Source organism: Jaculus jaculus, chromosome X, assembly GCF_020740685.1.
Source record: "Jaculus jaculus isolate mJacJac1 chromosome X, mJacJac1.mat.Y.cur, whole genome shotgun sequence".
NCBI lineage: Eukaryota > Metazoa > Chordata > Mammalia > Rodentia > Dipodidae > Jaculus > Jaculus jaculus.
This window is the reverse complement of record NC_059125.1, coordinates 105401657-105423129: the sequence shown is the minus strand read 5'-3', so window position 1 is coordinate 105423129 and position 21473 is coordinate 105401657. Positions and strand designations below refer to the sequence as shown.

The 21473-nt window shown below is 39.7% G+C and overlaps 1 protein-coding gene across 1 annotated transcript in view; it reads right to left on the bottom strand.

The window, feature by feature from the left end:
• The window catches only part of Alg13 (ALG13 UDP-N-acetylglucosaminyltransferase subunit), a 79621-nt gene extending 58651 nt beyond the window's left edge, over positions 1 to 20970 (bottom strand). Inside the window, 6 exon segments of the mRNA XM_045140354.1 lie at positions 3323 to 3406; positions 4016 to 4305; positions 4308 to 4378; positions 16345 to 16483; positions 19955 to 20117; positions 20876 to 20970. Coding sequence (XP_044996289.1) covers positions 3323 to 3406; positions 4016 to 4305; positions 4308 to 4378; positions 16345 to 16483; positions 19955 to 20117; positions 20876 to 20956 — 828 coding nt within the window. The 5' untranslated portion in view covers positions 20957 to 20970.
• Positions 20971 to 21473: the final 503 nt, after the last annotated feature.

Here is a 21473-nt window from a genome sequence, read left to right as displayed (position 1 = left end):
TCTGTAATATTATCCTCTAAAGCATATTTTGTTCAGCTTAATAATTATGGTATTAAATTATTAGTTTGTGCAGCACCTCAAGGTGATCTTCATACAACAAAAGTTAGGGGTGGAGAAAATACCTCAGTGGTTAGTCCTTATCTATCTACTCATCAATTTAGCACTGTAATTATGACTTCCACTTTCTTTTAAAATGCCAACTTAGGGCTGGAGAGAGGGCTTAGCGGTTAAGCGCTTGCCTGTGAAGCCTAAGGACCCCGGTTCGAGGCTCGGTTCCCCAGGTCCCACGTTAGCCAGATGCACAAGGGGGCACACGCATCTGGAGTTCGTTTGCAGAGGCTGGAAGCCCTGGCGCGCCCATTCCCTCTCTCTCCCTCTATCTGTCTTTCTCTCTGTCTGTCGCTCTCAAATAAATAAATAAAAAATAAAAATAAAAAAAAATAAAATGCCAACTTAAAGCCAAGCGTGGTGGTGCACGCCTTTAATCCCAGCACTTGGGAGGCAGAGGTAGGAGGATTGCCGTGAGTTCGAGGCCACCCTGAGACTCCATAGTGAATTCCAGGTCAGCCTGGGCTAGAGTGAAACTCTACCTTGAAAAACCAAAATAAAATGCCAACTTAGGGCTGGAAAGATGGCTTAGTGGTAAAGCACTTGCCTGTGAAACCTAAGGACCCTGGTTCAAGGCTTGATTCCCCAGGACCCACATTAGCCAAACACACAAGGGGGTGCACGCGTCTCGAGTTCGTTTTCAGTGGCTGGAGGCCCTGGCGTGCCCATTTTCTCTCTGTCTCTCTATGCTTGCAAATAAGTAAAATAAATTTTAAAAAAACTCAACTTAAATCATCTTAACAATCTTCATAAATCAAGCAAGGCTGAAAACTATGTATCTAAAATTTGACAGGATACAAATTTATAGGAACTTTAAAGATAATTTCATTATTCTAAAAAAAAAAAAAAAAACAGGGCACAAGGAAATTTGAGGTGGTAGAAATATTCCATATCCTAATTTTGAAGGCAGTTGCATGATTTATATGTAGATCAAAACTAGAAATACCTGACAGGCATGATGATGAACACCTTAAATCCCAGCACTCAATAGGCAGAGACAGGTGGATAGCTGTGAGTTTGAGGCCAGCCAGGAACCAGAGACAGTTCCCAGGTCAGTCTGGGCTAGAGTGAGACCCTACCTCAAAAATAAATAAAAACACTAAACTTAGGGTAGAGATATGCCTCAGTGGTTAAGGCTCTTGCCTGAAAAGCCTAACAACCTAGGTTCAATTCCCCAGTGCCCACAGAAAGCCAGATGTACAAAGTGGCACATGCATCTAGAATTTGTGTGCAACAGCTAGAGGCCCTGGAACACTCACTCCCATTCTCTCTTTCTTGCTCTCTGCTTACAAATAAATGTTTAAAAAAATAAATAAATAAAATGGCAAACCATACTGAATGTAGCATATACCTCAGTAAAAATGACATTGGATTAAACTTGAGAAATTTGTAGTTCCATGCATATAAATTCATATAAATTACTGAACTTAAAAATCAAACATTAATTTCCTCACTTTATTTTGTAAAGGTGTTTTTTAATATTTTATTTATTTGAGAGAGAGAGAATGGGTTCAACGAACTGCAAACATATGCACCAGCATGTGCATCTGGCTTTATGTGGGTACTGGTGAATCGAACCCAGGTCATTAGGCTTTGTAGGTAAGCACCTTAACTGCTGAGCTTTCTTTCTAGCCCCATTTTGTAGTTTTAAAATATAACAGATAGACAACAAAATGTATAAAAGTGCAATCAAACTTTCCCATATAAATGCATCCATAAAGCCACCATCATAATTGAGATAATGAATATATCTATCACCTTCCTAACTGTCCTGTGCCCCTATTATAATGTGTTTGTATTTTTTCTAATTTTTGGAAAAAGGAAATCACACAATATAAACCTTTCTTGGGAAGAGTAATGCAGGCTTCTAACATTCAGTATGATTATTTTGAGATTCACCCAGTAAGTTTAAAATTTTATACATATCTTTGTTACTTAAAATGTGGTCTGGGAATCTACATATATATTGCTTGGGAGGCAGTTAAAAGTGCAGAAATTTTAGACCGCACCTCAGACCTACTGAATAAAACCTTTAGTTTAACAAGATCCCCTAAGTGATGAGCATATGCACAAAAATGCTTTCAAACATGCTGCTTTATGCCATACTCTTTCATTTGCATTTTCAGGAAAAATACTTTCTCCACATGTGGCAAACACTATAATCAACTTGAAGGCAACAAGTTTTAAAGTCAAGAAGCCTTCACAGTATTTATTATTTACTTTTTTTTTTTTTTTTTTTTTTTTTTGGCTTTTCAGGATAGGGTCTCACTCTAGCCCAGGCTGACCTGGAATTCACTACGGATTCTTAGGGTGGCCTCAAACTCAGGGTAATCCTCCTACCTCTGCCTCCTGAATGCTGGGATTAAAGGCGTGTGTCACCACGCCTGGCTCTTCACAGTATTTTTAAATCCACTGAAATATGGAGATAATTAATAATAAACCTTGAACTGCAAGCAGGCAAATGCCTGTAATAAACAGTAAAAACAAACAGTATGGAAAGGAGAGGGAAAAATCTGAAGAGCACACTATGTATCATAACTTGATAAAACTTCTCATTTCCTTAACAAAATTTCAAATACTGAATATGCATAGAGATGCCTTCTAAAAGCTATAAAGCTGAGCATTAATAGCACAGCTACAATTACAATATATAATGTTTAAAAAGATGTTTCCTTATAATTCAGTTTTACCTGACTATTCAAATTAAGGAGTACAGACTAAAATGTACATTTGAAAATATTAGAAGAGTCAAACTTTTCATTAATTTTTCATGAAAGCAGTGGTTTGAATAACAAAACTAGCAGTTAACTTTTAGGGCTTGAATTTTTTGTAGTTGTTGTTTTGTTCAGGGGAAAAATGGGAAAGAAAGATTATTTAACTTCATGTGTGTATATGAAAAAAACTCACAATATAATTAAGACTTGCCTAGACCTCCAAATTCTCTTGCTTCAGCCTGTGGAATGTTAGTATTACAGACTAATGCTGGGATTCATAGCATCAGCATACCAGGCTTGAATAATTGTGTACAAAACAAGCTAATTCTAGGAAAGGTACAGAAGCATGCTAGGTAGTAGAAACCCAGCTGGGGGTTATTTATTTGTTAATGAAAAAACAGTACATGACAGAATATATTTGTATGTTAACTACTAAATGCTTTTGCCCACCTGCTATATACATTAGCAACAGCATTAACCAGGATATATATGGTACTTACAGACTCAAAAGTTTGTTGATTTTCTTTCATATATGAAACACAAGCCTTCCTGACTTGTAAATGATGGATCTGACTGTAAAACAACTAAAAAAGAAAAGACCAGCTCATTGTCGATAGATATTTGAAATATAACTTTTAAATTAAGAATTAGACACTGAAGTTTCCCAATCCAGAACACATGTTGGAAATAAGGAAATTAAGTCCTCCTCTTACTCCATGTGAGCTTAGCCAAAAGGCTGAGAAGCCATGCTTTATCTTAACATTTTAATCCTTACTGAGGGATAATTGTTCTGTCATGTCCCCTCCCCTATCCCAATTAGGAGATCAGTCTGTAAATTATTTTTGTTTAAGACATAAAACTCTTGAGGAAATGGGATAGATACAAAGGATTGTGATTTCAGTTTTCATTAACCCAACATTAACTTAATCCATCCTCCACTACAAACTAGCCTTAAAAAAGCAGAAAAGCTAGCCATGATATAGCAGTGTGTTTGAGTTCATCAGCAATGGCAGACACTGTTGCAGTGTTTGTGCTGAGAACAGATACAGCCAAATTTCAGACAGGCCTGGATGTTTTCAGCAACACAATACAATTATTTTTCTATTAGTAGGCCACAGATCTAGTTACTAGAGCATAGCACATCTTAAACTCTGAAAAACTCAGTACAAAACAGACATATCTCTTGGTTTTACCTGCTCGGAAATAGCACGAAAGAGGCAAGAGGCATCTTTAGCAATCAGCTTTCGAAACAGCCCTAAGTTGCCTAAATATTCATCCATTGATGCCTCACTCAAAGACTTCTGGCCACAATACTTTTTCCACCCTTTATGCATTGTGCATGGGGTGGAGAGGAAGAAGGAACAGAAGTATGTAAAAGAGGAAAACACAGAGCAAGGGAGGAATATTGCAGTGGATGTAAGTGCTTGCTCTTGCGTATGCAGGTATCCAGAAAGCAGTTCAAAGTCTAGGCAGAAGCCAGTTGGAGCAGCGCAGAATCTTGGCACCTCCCTGAAGCAGGAAAAGCAAGGGGCTGGCTGCCTCCAGACGAGATGGGACTCTGTGGGGAAAACAAAAGAGAGCGCCAATGTGCCTAAAAATAGCAAACCTGAGGCAATATGGGAGGAAGAGGGCAGCTGCCAAAGGGTGGGATTATTTCAATCAGACCAAGGCTAAGAAATACACCTGTGCTCTGGAAACAGAAATCTTTGCCTGCAGTTTAACTCAGAGCAACTGCTGCACGTGGCTGTAAAGATTACAATAAGGTTCAGATGGATAAGATGCAACCACTTTATGTTTTAAAGTCTCTGGTTGTCTTGATACATCACTGCTCCCTTTAGTGTCACGGAAAACAAGGGGTTGAAAGTGTTAACTCCTACTCAAGAGTTTTGTATTAATATTTTTAAAAGGAGAGGGACCCCCTTTCATCTATAGGGGCAGAGGTCACAGTCAAACAAAATGGACTGGAGAGATGGCTTAGAGGTTGAGGTACTTGCCTGTGAAGCCTAGGACCCAGGTATGATTGCCCATTACCCACTGAAGTTCTTTTGCAGTGGCCTGAGGCCTTGCCACACCCATTCTCTTTCTCTCCAAGTAAATAAATATTTTAAGAAATAGAAATGTCAAGCAATTGGCTATTTTGAGAATGAAGTAAATTACTAATTCTAGATAACTACTTCCTACCAGGAGAGGACAGTCTACTAGCTATGCCAGGTATCCTGATCCAACTTTGAGGGATTGTCTTCCAGTTATTATGTAGCACTAATAACAAGGGGGAAATACAAACATTAACAATTCAAAGAGGGGAAGCAGCATAAAAATATCTTCCCCCATTTAAGATGCAATGGCACACTACAAGAAGTGTTGGGCATGAGAGGTGTGTTTCATGTAATACTGGAGCCCTATTCTGGAAAAATTCTGCATTCTGAGAAAAGCAAAGAGAAAGGGTCAAAGTCAAGAAAACATCTTTTCATTCTAGTATCAAACATTGTAATTTACTTAAATGGAAATATCCAATCCTTTGTTTACCCTCTTCAATTGTTAAAAATAATTTAAGGACAGATAATATAGAATTCAGTGACAGCCTACTGGGCTGGGTTCAGATAACCTGCAGCACCACAGACATATCAATGAATACATAAATGTCTTAGGGAAGTGTAGTATTAAACTGCTTCCAAAATTGTTTCGTTTTATGTGGCATCAGTAGCAAAGACAACTGTTTTCTATTTTTCTTAAACATGAAAAAACATTGTAATTAAAGAATTAAATAAAGGCATGATTTTAAATAAAATCATAACCACCTAGCAAGCCAACTTTAAACTTTTCTCTTGGGCTGGAGAGATGCCTTAGTGGTAAGGAGCTTGCCTGCAAAGCCTAAGAACTCCTGTTCAAATCCTCCAGATCCCATGTATAGTCACAACAGTGATGCAAGTGTGCAATGCCTCGCATACCCACAAGAGGGAGCATGCTTTAGTTCGTTCACAGCAGCTGAAAGGCTCTGGCATACCCGTGCACTTTCAAAAAATTTTTTAATTTTTAAGAAGAGTACTTCTCTCTATGCCATATTATATACTGCCTGAGTTTTATTTTAAAAGTAAACAGAAATCAATGTATAAAATTAAACTTTTTTAAAAAAGCTTTTAGAAGGAAACAGAACAAAGTATTCAACTTAAAATGTAACTATAGACTGTCAAAGCTAACAACTTTTGATCTATAAATGATCCTGTCTTTGACAATACAAATAACAAACTGGGAGAAATTATTTGCATATCATATCTAGCATATAATCAGAAAAAAAAATTATGGAAAGTATATAAAGCACTGCCAGGCCAACTGTGGGAAGGGTGAGGGAGGAGTATCACTGTGAGTGTAAGTCAGCCTGGGGTAGAGACTGCCTCAAAAAGAAAAAGAAATTATACATATATGTATACATAAAAATTTGGGCTTGAATCCTGGAATGGTGGTGTGTGCCTTTAATCTCAGCTTAACATCTAACCAAAAAAATTAATTTATGGAAAGTTTATACAAAATTGCTAAACCAGGTATGGTGGCACACACCTTTAATACCACCTTTGGGGAGGTAGAGGTTAGGTCACTATTGTGAGTTCAAGTCCATCTTGGCACTACAGATGGAGCTCTAGGTCAGCCTAGGATAGAGTGAGACACTGCCTCAAAAAAAAAAATCAGAATTTTGGCTGGGAGCCTGGTGTGCTGGTGCATGCCTTGAATACCAGTTTAACATCTAATCAAAAAAATTATGGAAAGTATATAAAGAATTGCCTGCTGGGCATGGTGGCACACATCTTTAATCCCAGCACTTGGGAGGCAGAGGTAGGAGGATCACCGAGAGTTCGAGGCCACCCTGAGACTACATAGTGAATTCCAGGTCAGTCTGGACCACAGTGAGACCCTACCTCAAAAAAAACCTTGAAAAAAAAAAAAAGGATTGCCAAGCCAGGAACAGTGGCACACACCTTTAATCCCACATCTGGGGAGGCAGAGGTAGGATCACTATGAGTTTGAGGCCATCTTGGAACTACAATGAGACCCTACCTCATAAAAACTAAAAATAAAAACTTGGGTCTGGGGACATACCATACTTGGTAAAGTACTTGCTATAGCATACATGCAGCCCTGGGCTCTATTGCCAGTACCACATAAATCAAGTATGGTAATGCATGTCTGCAATCTCAGCAGTAACAAGGAGGTAAATGCAGTAGAATCACAAGTTCAAAACCATCCTTTGCTACATAGGAAATTTGAGACTAACCTTTGTGACATGACTGTCTCCAAAAGAAACAATAAGAAAAAAAAAATCAAGGCCAGGAAAATGGTTCAATTGGTAAAGCACTTAGTGTACAAGCATGAGGTCCTAAGACTGGATCCCCAGCACCCAAATAAATGCCAGGCTTGGCAATGCCCACCTGTAATCCCAGCACTTGTGAGGCAGAAACAAGCAGATTCCTAGGGCAGGTTGGCTAGTTAACTAGTCAAAGTGATGATCTCTAACTTCAGTGAGACACTTTCTCAATAAATAAGGTGGCGAACAATTGAGTAAGGTGCCCAACATCCACCTCCGACCTCCACACACATCTACACGTGTTAATCCACACATGAACATATACACACACATACAAAAAGAAAAGCAATTCAGTTTGGTAAATAGGCAAGATTTTACTGCTTCATCAAAGATACTGTAATGGCCGGTAAGTACATGAAGCATGTACATCATTAGCCAGTAGGAAATGCAAATTAAAGTTACAGTGAAGCCAAGCATGGTGACTCACATGTTTATTCCTAGCACTAAGGAGGCTAAGGTAGAATTGCTGTGAGTTTAAGACTAGGCTAGGCTAGAGTTTGACCCTACCTCCAAAAGATATTCAGGGACTGGAGAGATGGCTAAGCAGTTAAGGCGCTTGCTTGCCTGTGAAGCCTAAGAACCCAGGTTCAATTCCCTAGTACCCACACATAAGCCAGATGCACAAGGTGATACATGTGTCTGGAGTTCGTATCAGTGGCTAAAGTTCCTGGCAGGCTTATTGTCTATTTCTTCCCCCCCCCAATAATAAAAGTAGGGTTTTTTTTTTAAACAAAAAAAGATATTCAGAGCCGGTGGTGCACACCTTTAATCCCACCACTTGGGAGGCAGAAGTAGGAGGATCGCCATGAGTTCAAGGCCTCCAGAAGTCTACATAGGGAATTCCAAGTCAGTCTAAATGAGAGTGAAACCCTACCTTAAAAAAAAAAAAAAGAAAAAAAAAGAAAACATAAATAAAAATAAATAAATAAAAGTTATCCAGGGGCTTGAAAGATGGCTTAGTGATTAAGGTGCTTGCCTACGAAGCCTAAGGACCCAGGTTTGATTCCCCAGTACCCATATAAGCCAGATGCACATGGTGGACCATGTGTCTGGAGTTCTTTGCAGTGGCTAGAAGGCCCTGGCATGCCCATTCTTAAATAAATGTAAGTTAAACATTTAAAAAATATTCAGTGAGACAACATTACACACCTACTACAATGACTAATAAACAAGTGCTAGCAAGGATATAAAGAAAATGCCAGATGCAAAAAGTGTATGATTCTAAGATGTATGATTCTATTTATAAGAAATATGCTACAATGACAATTCTGGAGAGAAAACATCAGATTAATATTTACATGGGGCTTTAGTGGAAAGACGCATTGACACAAAGCAAAATTGTTTCTGAAAACTTTTCCAAAACTTATGCAGTGGCTTACACAAGTTTGCATACTCACTAAAATTGAAACATGCTTCTTAAAAAACTGGTGAATTGGGCTGGAGAGATGGCACAGCGGTTAAGCGCTTGCCTGTGAAGCCTAAGGACCCCGGTTCGAGGCTCGGTTCCCCAGGTCCCACGTTAGCCAGATGCACAAGGGGGCGCACGCGTCTAGAGTTCGTTTGCAGAGGCTAGAAGCCCTGGCGCGCCCATTCTCTCTCTCTCCCTCTACCTGTCTTTCTCTCTGTGTCTGTCGCTCTCAAATAAATAAATAAATAAAATTAAAAAAAAAAACTGGTGAATTAAGCCAGGCGTGGTGGCGCATGCCTTTAATCCCAGCACTCAGGAGGCAGAGGCAGGAGGATCGCCATGAGGTCAAGGCCACCCTGAGATGACAGAGTTAATTCCAGGTCAGCCTGGAACAGAGTAAGACCCTACCACGAAAAACCAAAAACAAACAAACAACAAAAAAAAAAAACAGTTCTTGATATGTTCCATGCCCAAGTCAACCACTTTAAGCATACAGTTCAATTTTTCATATATTCAGTTATTCATCCATTACCACAATATTAGACCATTGGGGCAAAATGAAAATTTACATATTATAGCCATCCACTCCTTATCATCTGTTCTCAATTGTAGGTAACCACTATTCTAGCTTTCAGATCTATACTTATTCTACACATTTCAAAGAAATATAAACACGTAATATGTGGTCCTATGTGACAGGCTTCCTTTACTTGGCATAATTTTTTCAACACTAGCCCACGTAAGAGTATACACTAACATTTCAACTCACTGTATAACTTATCTGTTCATCATTTTACAGAAATTTAGTGTAATTTCCACTTTTGAGTTTTGAATAACACTGCTATAAACAATGTTATCCAAGTCCTTACTGAGATATATGTTTTCAATTCTCGTAGATACATACTTAACATGGAATTGGTAGTTAACATAAGTAACTCTGAGGTTTCCTTACTTTAACCATATCCATCCTAGCATATATGAAGTGGAATTTTACTGCGGTTTTAACTGGCATTTTAGCAGTGCCTAATATTGATAATCTTTTATTAGCCAGTTTGGGGGGCATCTGGTCCATACACAGCCCAACCCTCAAACTGAAAGCCTTGTACATGGTAGGCATGTGCCCTACCACTATACTAAACTCTAACTCCAATTATTTATCTTTAATGGCATAGCAATCTATCTAATGGCTAAAATATTTGTAAAATCTCAACTGGCAATACCAAGTGCTGACAAGGATGGGAAATAACTGAACTCTCATATGCTGCTAGTGAGAATATAAAATGATAAAGGCACCCTGAAAAAGTTTCCTGCAACTTAAATAAAGTTTCCACATGACCCAGTAGTCCTGCTTCTAAGTATTTACTCAGTAGAAATGTTCACATGAAAATATACATATAAATGTTTATAAGTACCTTGATACAGTCATGATCCCTGATATTGGCAAGAATCTAAACATCCATCAGCTGGACAGTGATATGCCCACACAGTCAGTAGTAGCCAGTAATTTAAAAAAAAAAAAAAACGAAATACTGGGCTGGAGAGATGGCTTAGCGGTTAAGCGCTTGCCTGTGAAGCCTAAGGACCCAGGTTCGAGGCTTGATTCTCCAGGACCCACGTTAGCCAAATGCACAAGGGGGCACAAGCATCTGGAGTTCATTTGCAGTGGCTAGAAGCCCTGTTGTGCCCACTCTCCTCTCTCTCTGCCTCCCTCCTTCCCTCCCTCCCTCTCTCTCTCTCTCTCTCTCTCTGCCTCTTTCTCTGTCACTGTCAAATAAGTAAATAAAAATAAACAAAAAAATTTTAAAAAAATACTGATATATGGACTGAAGAGATGGCTTAATGGTTAAGGTACATGCCTGTGAAGCCTAAGGACCCAGGTTCAATTCTCCACATCCCATGTAAGCCAGATGTATATGGTGGCGCATGCTTCTGGAGTTCATTTGCAGTGACTAAGAGGACCTGGTGTGCCCATTCTCATTCTCTCACTCTGTCTGCCTCTCCTCTGTCTATAGTAAATAAATAAAAATAAAATAAATCATTTTTTTTTTTAAAAGCCAGGCATGGTGGCGCACGCCTTTAATCCCAGCACTCAGGAGGCAGAGATAGGAGGATCACCATGAGTTTGAGGCCACCCTGAGACTATATAGTGAATTCCTGGTCAGCCTGGACTAGATCCCGACCCTACCTCAGGAAAAAATTTTTAAACATTTAAAAAGGAAAACTGGGGGAAATGAGTAGGTTGTAGCCAGCAGTTAAGAGTTGAAAGTATCCGGGCATGGTGGTGCACGCCTTTAATCCCAGCACTCAGGAGGCAGAGGTAGGAGGATTACTATGAGTTTGAGGCCACCCTTAGACTACATAGTGAATTCCAGGTGAGCCTGGGCTAGTGAGACCCTACCTTGAAAAACCAAAAAAAAAAAAAAAAAAAAGAGTTGAAAGTAGTTACCTTTGTCACAAAGAGGTAACTGGAATGGAATGAAGCAATGAAATTATTATAAGACTGAGTGATTTGCATTATACATTTGTCAAAATTATAGAACTAAGATTAAATGGCAGGCTGAGTGTGGCAACTCGTGCTTGTAATCCTAGCACTCATCAGGCTGAGGAAGAACTGCCATTTGTTTGGGGCAATCTAAGCGAGAGGCCCTGGTCTTAAAAAACAAAAGATAAGAAAGAAATATGCCAACTGTACTATATCAAAACTTAAAGCAGAACACAATTCACAGTTAAGGAATCATGGAACAGATAAAAACAGGAAAGATACATGCTCAATTTAGAAGAACTAACATCTAACAGAAGACCCAAAGAGTACCCCAAGAACTTTCTAGCCACTAACTTCTAACATTAGTCAAAAGAATTTAATATTAGCTCAAGTAAAACATAATAAAAAACAAATCTATAAAAACACCATGCAGTGGAATCAAAGTAAAATGTTTGGAACACTCAATATTATAGTATAATACGGAAAGGCAGGTCTATCCTATATCCTATATATATCCTATTGACTGTTTTGAAACAAGGTCTTACTATGTATCCAGGGCTGGCTTGGAACTTGATATATAACCTACATAAGCCTCTTCTGAGTAAGGATTAAAGGCATGCACCATTCATTATCTTCCATTCTGAATGTACTATTTCTGTGAATAAAGTATATCTGAGCATTCTTTCAGATCCTGAAACTACATACTAATCAGAATTCTACAAGGTATTTGACTGATTATATAATTTTAAAACCACACTACTTTAAAGGTATTATAGATTATCATACATTTGTAAAAGTAATTTTTATAGGCCCTAAATTGTCAATGTGTCACAGTACATAACTAACAGTAAGTCCTATTGGAATACTTTTATTTTCTCCTCTCAAACTTTATGAATATGTTGTCACTTTCTATGTTAAAAAAACAAATGTCATTAGACATGATAGTGCATTCCTGTTCATCCCAGCACTAGGGAGGCTGAGACAGGAAGATCAGGAGTTTAAGACCATCCTGGATTATACAGTGAGTTTAAGATCAGCCTGAGATATAGCAGAGACTGTCTCTGAATTTATCTACTTTTTTTTTTTTTTTTTTCTTCCGAGCTAGGGTCTCCTCTAGCTCAGGCTGACCTGGAGTTCACTATGGAGTCTCAGGGTGGCTTCGAACTCATGGCAATCCTACCTCTGCCTCCCGAGTGCTGGGATTAAAGGCATGTGCCACCATGCCTGGCTTTCTACTTCATTCCTTAGGATAAAAGTAGTGACTCCAACGAATTTAAATAAAAGGGCTAGAGAGATGGCTCTGCGGTTAAGGTGCTTGCCTGCAAAGCAAAAGACCCAGGTTTGATCCCGCAGGACCCACATAACCCAGTTGTACAAAGTCGCACATGTGCCTGGAGTTCATTTGCAGCAGCTGAAGGCCCAAATGCACCCATCTGCTCGCTCGCTCTCTCTCTCCATCTGCCTCTTTCTCTCTCAAATAAAATTTAATTAAAAAAAAACTAGTGACTCCAAGTATAACTGATCAACTTTTGATCTTAATCATCTTTTTTAGATAATTACTACACATTCACCCCTCACAAAATCCATCATTTGTGCTTTATAACAACTATCTCTTGAATTATAAACCTAGAGATGCTGAGACTCATACAAAACACTGTAAAGTTGTTACTGTTTCATTTTTTACACTAATAAACACCAAACTAAGTATATTTATGATTGTCATTACTTTTAATTTTTCCCTCCCCCACACACTACAGATCCATTTGGGGTTCTTGGACAAAATTGGAAAACCACTACCTACTAAAAGTTAGAAATGCCTAGTAAGTTTCTTGAATTGCCTTTAGGATTAGGGCACAATGTTTTGTATCATGTAATTCCCTATACATTGCATGGATGTAGGAGATGTGTTAATCTATATTATTCCTGCTGTTAAATTATATATTCCTGCAAATACACATCATGTATTTATTTGACTAAATCACACTCCATGAGTTGGATTATAGGGTACTTTTAAAGTGTTTAGAGTTTAATTTTTATTTTGTAATCCAACAACTTTATCCAAAAATGCAGAAAATTTTTCTGGCTGGCCAGGAGCATAAGATTTCAGTGTTGATAAGTCCATTGACTGTAACAGTCCAGGAAGCATGCTAAAACAAAAGAAGAAAAGTATTAGGTAATATGGAAGAAATGTCCTATGTCATCTTTTGCCCACTTGATGAATTGTGAATTTTTATGTATTTTAGTATTATAGGGTTTACAAACCAAAATTAATACTGCCAATGTTAAGAGTACTATCAAATGTCAAATTTAACAAAAAAAATTGTTTTGCTTCTTGAGCCAAATGAAGTATATAGAAATGTCATTTCATGGAAAATGTTCTTACGTGCTTTGTAACATTTCCCAGGACCACGAAGATATAAAATTTACTTATGAAAAGAGAATAAATGAAACCAAACATGACAGGAGACAGACAAGAAAGTAAGCTAGGGTGACAACTAAACTATGCATACTTGCTACGAAAAAATTTTTACTCATAACTTACTACTGTAAAATCATATATAATTAAGCAATATGCAATTACCATGCATGTTGGAAATAAGGTTCTAAATAACACCATGAAGCTATTACATCAGAAATTTACTTAAACCAATCACCTAAATTACAACAGACATATCACCACACAGCCTAGGTTTGATGAAAATAAATGATTTTCCTAAAGTGAAAATAAAAGCAATTTCTGCTTAATAATTTCCTTTGTATCTTCTCTGAACCCAAACTATAACTTGAAAAAAAACTGTACAGTTTGCTTCAACCTGGATAACAAGATGTCTTTACAAAAATCAATGTTTTCACTTTAAAAAAATTTTTGTTTATTTTTATTTATTTGACAGCAACAGAGAAAAAGAGGCAGATGGGGAGGGAGGGAGGGAGGGAGGAAGGGAGAGAGAGAGAGAGAGAGAGAGAGAGAGAGAGAGAGAGAGAGAGAGACAGAGAGAGAGAATGGGCACACCAGGGCCTCCAGCCACTACAGACGAACTCCAGACTTGTCCGCCCCCTTGTGCATCTGGCTAACGTGGGTCCTGGAGAACCGAGCCTCGAACCTGGTTCCTTAGGCTTCACAGGCAAGCGCTTAACCACTAAGCCATCTCTCCAGCCTAATGTTTTCACTTTCATAATATAATAATATAAAAATCAAACATGCCCCAGTACTAGGGAGACTGAGACAAGAGAAATAGGTGTTCCAAGACAACCTTGGCTATAGATTTTCAAGATGGCCTGGACTGCATGGCAACTTTTCAATAAATAGCAATGATTTAACATTTTAAATGCAAATACTCATCAAAAGTACCTGAAAATAAAAAAGAAATAAAAATAAAAAATACCTGAAAATAGTAACTTGCATATAGCAGGTAGGAAGATGACATTTAGTCTTTGAAAAATGCTAACCTCTAACAATCTCAACTTACACCCATTATCTAAAGCACACATAATTTTAGTCTTCTGACTCACAGTACTTCAAACCTATATTCACTCTCTTCCATCAATATGTGGATGAGCACACCAACAATTTTATTCTTGAGCAGTCAATGAATTGGTGTCCTCCCAGTGATAACAGGAATCACTGCTCTGTATTTACAAAGTGCCTAGAAAGTGCATGGCACACAACAGGTGCTCCATATTTAATGAATGAACATGAGTATACTGATGGCCTAAGAGAATGAAGTAGGGGGAAAAATGTTTGTTATGTTCTAACTAGTTTCTTCTAGTTTATATACACACATATGTGTATGTGTGTACACTCACATGTACATGTATTTTTTTTTAAGAAAGGGTCTTTGGAGAATGGAATTTCAAAGGGGAAAGTGTGGGGGGGAGGGAAGGAATTACCATGGGATTTTTTTTATAATCATGGAAAATGCTCATAAAAATTAAAAATAAAGAAAGAAAGAAAAAAATACTACATGATAAAAAAAAGAAAGGGTCTTGCTTTGTCGCCCTGGCTTCCTAGAACTCATATTAGCCCAGGCTTGACTTGATTTTTTTTTTTTTTTTTTGGTTTTTAAAGGTAAGTTCTCACTCTAGACCAGGAGGACCTGGAATTTACTATGTAGTCTCAAGCTGGCCACAAACTCAGTGATCCTCCTACCTCTGTCTCCCAAGGGCTGGGATTAAAGGCGTACCCAACCACACCCAGTTAGAGTTTTATATTTTAACAGTAACTTTAATATACCATAATACCATATACGAATGCATACATATAATTAATTCTTCTAAGATTATTTATAACATATCCAACTAGAAAAGGTTTCAAAATCAAGGAATTAGGAATTACTGACCTGGCCCTTTGGTAAGCTTCTAGAGTCTCAAGGAAGAACTAACAGAAAATCAGCAAATTTCTTCATACTTCTATTTTGATGTTGGTCAGTTCCTACTGAATTCTAACAAACATCTACAAAACAATACTACTTTCCATAAATTCCTTTGTTGTAAGTGCTCCAGTGGCTTCTCATTAAACAGAATAAAATCAGAAGTCTTAGATGAGCTTTCTCCTCCCAACCTCATACTACATCTCCCCTTTGGCCACCATCTATGTTCTCACCACACTAACTTTCCCTACTTGTCAAGTACATCAACCTCCAAGTTCATTCCTAAATTAGGTCTTTTGTGACTGTGACTTCTCTGCTTCTAAGGAGCCATCTGACTGGCTGTTCCCAGTAATTCAAGTCTTGTATCAACTGATAAATAGTTTGACAAACCCTTCCTTTGGGTTCTACTTAATTAATCCTCACACTAGCTATCACATCACTCTTCTTTTTTCTTTGTAGCCTATTTCACCATGTGAAATTCCATCACTGCAGTATAAATGTTATGTCTACCCCTGTATCCACACCACTGAAAACAGTGCCTGCTACTAATTAGGTATAACTGAATAAACAAGTTATTTAATTTACAGATTCCAGTGGATTTACTAAAGGCAAAAGTTTCATTCAATCAAGACAACACTTATGAACACTGGAAATCTAAGAAACCTGCACACCTAAATGAAGACGCACACCTAAATGAAGACTCACATGATCATATTCACATAGAAAGAAATGGCTATGAGTACAGAAAAAAAAAATATAGCACAGTTCAAAGTCAAAGCAAGGGCCCAATGAGAAGGTTCTATAGATGAAAAAGACAAGTATGTCTGATAAATGTATTTATGGATTAGGAGGGTCAGTGAGAAAAGCTAGGGATGAATTTAAGCAAGGGATCAAATATGAGTCTCTACCTGCAGGTACAGTAGAACAGATTCCCTTCCTTGTGCAGCTGCTTTGCCAATTCCAATTGATGATTGTTCATCAATTTTTCATTTATAACTACCACAAGTGGCTTGCCTTTTTCCAGAGTCTCCAAACAACTTCCTGCACCTACAAAAATAAATTTTAATTGACTTTTTAAAAAGGGTTGCACACACAGATACCCTCTCCCCAACCCCAATTCTGAGGGCCTTCGGTGGGATTATTGGTATTTCTTGTGGATTAGAAGAATGATGTGATAGCTAGTGTGTGGATTAAGTAAGTAGAACCCAAAGGAAGGATTTGTCAAACTATCAGTTGATATGAGACCTGAATTACAGGGAACAGCCAGTGAGTGATTTTCTAAAAATATTTTTATTTATTTGCAAGCTAAGAGCAAAGTGTGAAGGGACAGGACAGGGTCTCTTACCCTGCAAACCAACTCCAGATGCATGTGTCACCTTGTGTATCTGATTTTACATGAGCACTGGGGAATGGAACCCTGGCTGTCAGGCTTTGCAAGCAAGCACCCTTAAGCACTGAGCAATCTCTCCAGACCCCCAAAATAAAAATTACTAATGCAAATTTTTCAAAAGTTAAGGTACTCTACCAACTTTATTACTATAATTCTAAAGTTGAACAATAGAGTCAACATAACTATATAAACAAAATATTTCAATTATACATTCAAAATGACAAAAAAAAATCAGCCAGGCGAAGCAAGTCTGGGATATAACCAGATGTTCGGGGGGGGGGATTGCTGTGGTTTGTGGGAGATTGTTGTTTTGGTTTGTTCTTTGTTCCAGCATGAGATTTTCATCTGTCCACAAGTATCCATGAACTACTTAACCTCTAACACTAATAACTTAGTTAACAAGTTTAAGAGGATTAAGCAAGCATTTAGACAAGTGCCAAAAAATTCTCTTAACTGTTATTCTATACATTTTTAATTACCGATCTGTTAGTACTATCTATTTCTAATGACTATTATCTCCTCTAACTAGACTTATCAAAAACTCAACCCCCAGCAAGATGTGGTGGCACACACCTTTAAAATCCCAGCACTTGGGAGGCAGAAGTAGGAGGATAGTTATGAGTTCAAGGGTACCCTGTATAGCGAATTCCAGGTCAGCCTGGGCTAGACAGAAACCTTCCCTCAAAAAAAAAAAAAAAAAAAACATTAGCTATAAAAACTTCAGTTCACCCCAAAAGCAATTTTTCTAAAAGTACTGAGAGTCTCAGAAACTATATTATCTGGGTAATTCTCTTAAGAGCTAAAAATAGTTTACACAACTTATGGTTAAAGAATACCTTCAATTACTGCATTTATTTCACTCAACAAAAATGTTAAAAATTGAGCTGGAGGGCTAGAGAGATGGCTTAGTGGTTAAGCGCTTGCCTGTGAAACCTAAAGACCCCAGTTCGAGGCTCAATTCTCCAGGACCCACGTTAGCCAAATGCACCACGGGGCACACGTGTCTGGAGTTTGTGTGCAGAGGCTGGAGGCCCTGGAGTGCCCATTCTCTCTCTCTCTCTCAAATAAATAAAAATAAACAATAATTTTTAAAAAATCGAGCTGGAGCCGGGCTTAGTGGCGCACGCCTTTAATCACAGCCACTAGGGAGGCAGTGGTAGGATTGTCGTGAGTTCAAGGCCACCCTGAGAATAGAGTCAATTCCAGGTCGGCCTACTCAGGAAAACAAAACAAAACAAAAAAAAAAAATCGAGAGAGTTGGAGAGATGGTTTGTGGTTAAGGCACTTGCCTGCTAAACCAAAGGACCCAGGTTTGATTCTCCAGGACCTATGTAAGCCAGATGCACAAAGTGGAGAATGCATCTAGAGTTCCTTTGCAGTGGCTGGAGGTCCTGACATGCCCATTCTATCTGCATCCGCCTCTTTCTCTCTCAAATATTTATTTATTTAAAAAAAAAAAAAGACAATCAGATGACACTTTAAAAAAAGAAATGTGGGGGCTGGAGAGATGGCTTAGTGGTTAGGCGCTTGCCTGTGAAGCCTAAGGATACGGTTGGAGGTTTGACTCCCCAGGACCCACGTTAGCTAGATGCACAAGGGGGCGTTCGTGTCTGGAGTTCGTTTACAGTGGCTACAGGCCCTGGCGCACCCATTCTCTCTCCCTCTCTATCTGCCTCTTTCCGTCCCTCTGTCTCTCTCAAATAAACAAAAAAAAAGAAAGAAAGAAATGTGGGCTGGAGGGCAGTTAAGGCTTTTGCCTGAAAAGCCAAAGGCTCCCAGTTCGATTCCTCACGACCCACGTAAGCCAGATGCACAAGGGGGTGCATGCCTCTGGAGTTCCATTGCAGTGGCTGGAGGCCCTGATACGCCCAATCATGCTCTGTTCCTCTGCCTCTTTCTGTCTCTGGCTCTCTCAAATAAATAAAAAAATAATTTAAGAAAAAAAAAGAAATGTTCAAAATCTTTTTTAAATGGAATTTCAAAGGGGAAAGTGTGGGGGGGGGAATTACCATGGGTTTTTTTTATAATCATGGAAAATGCTAATAAATTTTTTTTAATCTTTTTTAAATTCATTTATTTGAGAGAGCGAGAGAGGGGGAAAGGCACAGAGAGAGAGAGAATGAATGGGTACAGCAGGGCCTCCAGCCACTGCAAACGAACTCCAGACGCATGTGCCACCTTGTACATCTGGCTAACGTGGGTCCTAGGGAAATCAAACCTGGGTCCTTTGGTTTTGCAGGCAAGCGCCTTAACTGCTAAGCCATCTCTCCAGCCCCTTAAAAATCTTTTAATGTTGGGCTGGAGAGATGGCTTAGCGGTTAAGCGCTTGCCTGTGAAGCCTAAGGACCCCGGTTCGAGGCTCGGTTCCCCAGGTCCCACGTTAGCCAGATGCACAAGGGGGCGCATGCGTCTGGAGTTCGTTTGCAGTGGCTGGAAGCCCTGGCGCGCCCATTCTCTCTCTCTTCCTCTATCTGTCTTTCTCTCTGTGTCTGTCGCTCTCAAATAAATAAATAAAAAATTAAAAAAAATTAAAAAAAAAAAATCTTTTAATGCTAGTTTTTCCATGATTATTCCAGTCCACTGGAAGGCTAAACAGACCTTCAGAGCTAAGCTCAAATACTAATTTTTTGTTGTTGTTGCTTTCTATTTCCATGTACGTTTCACCACACCCAGCTTCAAATATTAATTTTTTTCAAATATTAATTTTATGTGCCGCTGGGTAACTTATTTTGCTACTCTATGTTTAGGGTTTTTACAGCAAAAACCGCTAAAATGAAAAGGCACTATCCTTTTCTCACCATGAAATACTAAATTCTATTTAAACTGTGAATTACATTCTATCAGGTGGCAATGGATTTACTCTTAATTGAGGGTTTTTTTGTTTGTTTTCTTTGTTTTAAGACGGGGTGTCACACAGCTTAGGCTGGCCTTGAACTCCTTGGTCCTCCAGAGTTAGGCTTTGAGCCAGGACCCCTGGTGAATTTTCCCTCTCTTTTATGGTGCTGAATATTGAACCCAGGGCTTTTCAAATGTTAAGTAAGCAGACTCTACAGCCCTACAGATTTTACTATGAAAAGGCTTAATTATCATTCATCAAAAACCGACCCCGAGATTCTAGAACACTTTACCTGCGTGGCTAATAACAAGATCTGCACGCTGAAGATCTTCTTTCAAGGAATTCTTGTACCTGTAAACCTCTAAAATGAATGACTCAGTATTGATTGGTTCTGGTATGACCTTTCCTCTGCCAATTTGAAGGACAAGCCGGGTATAACCAAGGTTCTTGAAAATCTAAAAGAGGAAACAAAACAAAGCGGCACTTTTAAATGGAAGCCCGCAGTTACCAATCCCAAACCTTGTGCCCAGATTGCTCACCGCTCAGACCTTGACGCGCTTTCCGATGGCCTACGTGGGGCCAATTTCCGTTAGTTTCCCCAATTCACGCTTGGCAGTTTTGTTCCCCCCACCACCACCAACGCCACCACCGTCTTGCCGCCGACAAAGAATCTCACTTCTTACTAAGCCCAGTTCCACACTTGGGACAGAGGGAAGGAAAAAGCCCTTTGAGAGAGGCGGAACCAACTACAGGGACAGCGACGACCAAAGACCCGGAGCGAGCTAGAGTCGCGCGACGCCATCCCAAGGACGCGGTCGGCTACCGAGTACCCCAGACCCACCGCCGCTCCTCACCTAGCCCTAGGCCCGCCAGCACCTCAGGAGCGACGGGCGGAGATTTCCGTCCGTTCCCGTCCCGCCCCGACCAAGCCAGGCAGCTAGGAAAGGCAGAGCCGCCGAGAGGGGGAGGGATGGAATCGCCTCAGAGACCCTGTGGCGCAGCGGCCTGAGGGGTGGAATCGCCTCAGAGACCCTGTGGCGCAGCGGCCTCAGGCCGCGCCGAGGTGCCCTGGGTCCCGCCGGACGCGAGGAGAAGCCGTGGCGCCCGGACGGAGGACTGCGAAGGTTCCCTACCCTAACGCGACAGCCGGCAGGGTTCACGAGGCAAGACAGGCTCGAGGCGGCGGGGGTAGCCGCCGGCCTCCGCGACTCACTTGCACACTGGCGTCGGTGGACACAGACGCAATGAGCTCGTCAAAGCTGGTGGTCCCCACAGTAACAAATGCGCACTTCATCCCGCGGGTCCGAGATTCTAAAGCTCGGACCGGATGTGACGTAGCGGAAGTCACGCTTACTCCGCCCGTGGTGGGGGAGGAGGCAAAAACACCTATAAACCGCCGTACTTTCCGGCGGGTGTCACGAGGAGTGAGGTCAAAGACTACTTAATTACTGTGTCAATCCGCGCGGCCCCTCCTCCCAGCATCAGTTCTAATCCCTGTGTCTTCCTGACACTCCAAAGGTTGTAGGGAATTGCTAAATCCGTTTTTTTCTAGTAATGGGAGCTTAAAAATTACCCTTGGCTAAGCCTTACTTTGACGTCAGTTTTGCGGTCCCAGAAATCTTGCCCTGTTAAGAGGATACGTAGTGAGTTTGACTTGAGTCTGGAAAATATGGACAATGGCTCAAAAATATAAAAATAAAAAGGAGAGAAAATTTTTTTTTTTGCAGGTAGGATTTCGCTCTTGGCCCGGGCTTACCTGGAATTCACTATGTAGTTTCAAGCTGCATTTGAACTCAGAGCAATCCTCCTAT